This window comes from Mandrillus leucophaeus, unplaced genomic scaffold (genome assembly GCF_000951045.1).
Source record: "Mandrillus leucophaeus isolate KB7577 unplaced genomic scaffold, Mleu.le_1.0 Scaffold308, whole genome shotgun sequence".
Taxonomy (NCBI): Eukaryota; Metazoa; Chordata; class Mammalia; order Primates; family Cercopithecidae; genus Mandrillus; species Mandrillus leucophaeus.
The window spans coordinates 875,152-876,328 of record NW_012103232.1 but is presented as its reverse complement, the minus strand read 5'-3'; the positions used below and the strand labels follow the sequence as shown (position 1 = coordinate 876,328).

At 40.3% G+C, this 1,177-nt stretch overlaps 1 protein-coding gene across 1 annotated transcript in view; it reads left to right on the top strand.

Moving 5' to 3' along the window:
• Positions 1-1,177, top strand: part of MAPK1 (mitogen-activated protein kinase 1) — a 63,778-nt gene that overhangs the window by 32,202 nt on the left and 30,399 nt on the right. The window contains exons 4-5 of the mRNA XM_011987351.1: positions 285-399; positions 702-833. Coding sequence (XP_011842741.1) covers positions 285-399; positions 702-833 — 247 coding nt within the window. The remainder of the gene's footprint in view (positions 1-284; positions 400-701; positions 834-1,177) is intronic.

Here is a 1,177-nt window from a genome sequence, read left to right as displayed (position 1 = left end):
TCTGCCTCCCAAAGTGCTGGGATTACAGGAGTGAGCCACTGTGCCCAGCCCAAGTTAATCAACTATGAAGAGAAAAATAAAATCACATAATCTTGGTTGTTCAGCTTCTCGAAGAAAGCCAAATTGTTTTTTGTTTTTCCATGCTGTTTACTCATATTTCCGAATTGTGGAGTCAAAGGAGAAGTTCAGAGTCCCATCAGCAATGTACCTGTGATACAGGAAGATCTCTTCATGTCCTATAACACCAGATGCCATTTTCAGTCTTGTCTTTCTTTCTCCTGCAGGGCTACACCAAGTCCATTGATATTTGGTCTGTAGGCTGCATTCTGGCAGAAATGCTTTCTAACAGGCCCATCTTTCCAGGGAAGCATTATCTTGACCAGCTGAACCACATTCTGGGTAAGGTTCCCGAGCCCTTCAGGAGCTAGATTTACTCAAGTTTGCCTGCCTACAGCTTATATCAAAGTCACTTCATTAAATTAAGAAGAGTTCTAATACACTCTTTAACCTGTGGTAGGTGTGAATTTTTAACCTTCCCTGATTTAAAATGTTAAGGACTTTTGTGTAAAATCTTAAGAAAGGTAAGCATTAGGGGTGGTGATAAACTGTTAATTATCAGGGTTCATTCTGACTCATAGTTGATGGTGTGTAGTCATTTGCCTTGGTCTTGATAACTAACAGCTAATTTTTTTATCTGATAGGTATTCTTGGATCCCCATCACAAGAAGACCTGAATTGTATAATAAATTTAAAAGCTAGGAACTATTTGCTTTCTCTTCCACACAAAAATAAGGTGCCATGGAACAGGCTGTTCCCAAATGCTGACTCCAAAGGTAAATGTTATTTCGTTGATTAGTTTTTTCTTAGACTTAGCTTCGTGTTTGTTAAATTGTTAGGTCACTAGCCTGAAAAGTGAGCCTATGGCTATTGGATAATGCTTTCTTTAGTGCTCACTCTGAATTGCTGTCTTCCCTTTTTTTGGGAAATAGTGGCAGTGCAGTAAGGGAGCCTGGTAATGACTGTCTAGTTCTCCCCCTTTTGGTTTCTTTGCTAATTTTAACTTGCATTAAGGTCACTTTCTTTTGTTTTGTTTTTGTTTGGGACAGAGTCTCACTCTGTCGCCCAGGCTGGAATGTAGTGCCCCAATCTCAGCTCATTGCAGCCTCCTCCTCCTGGG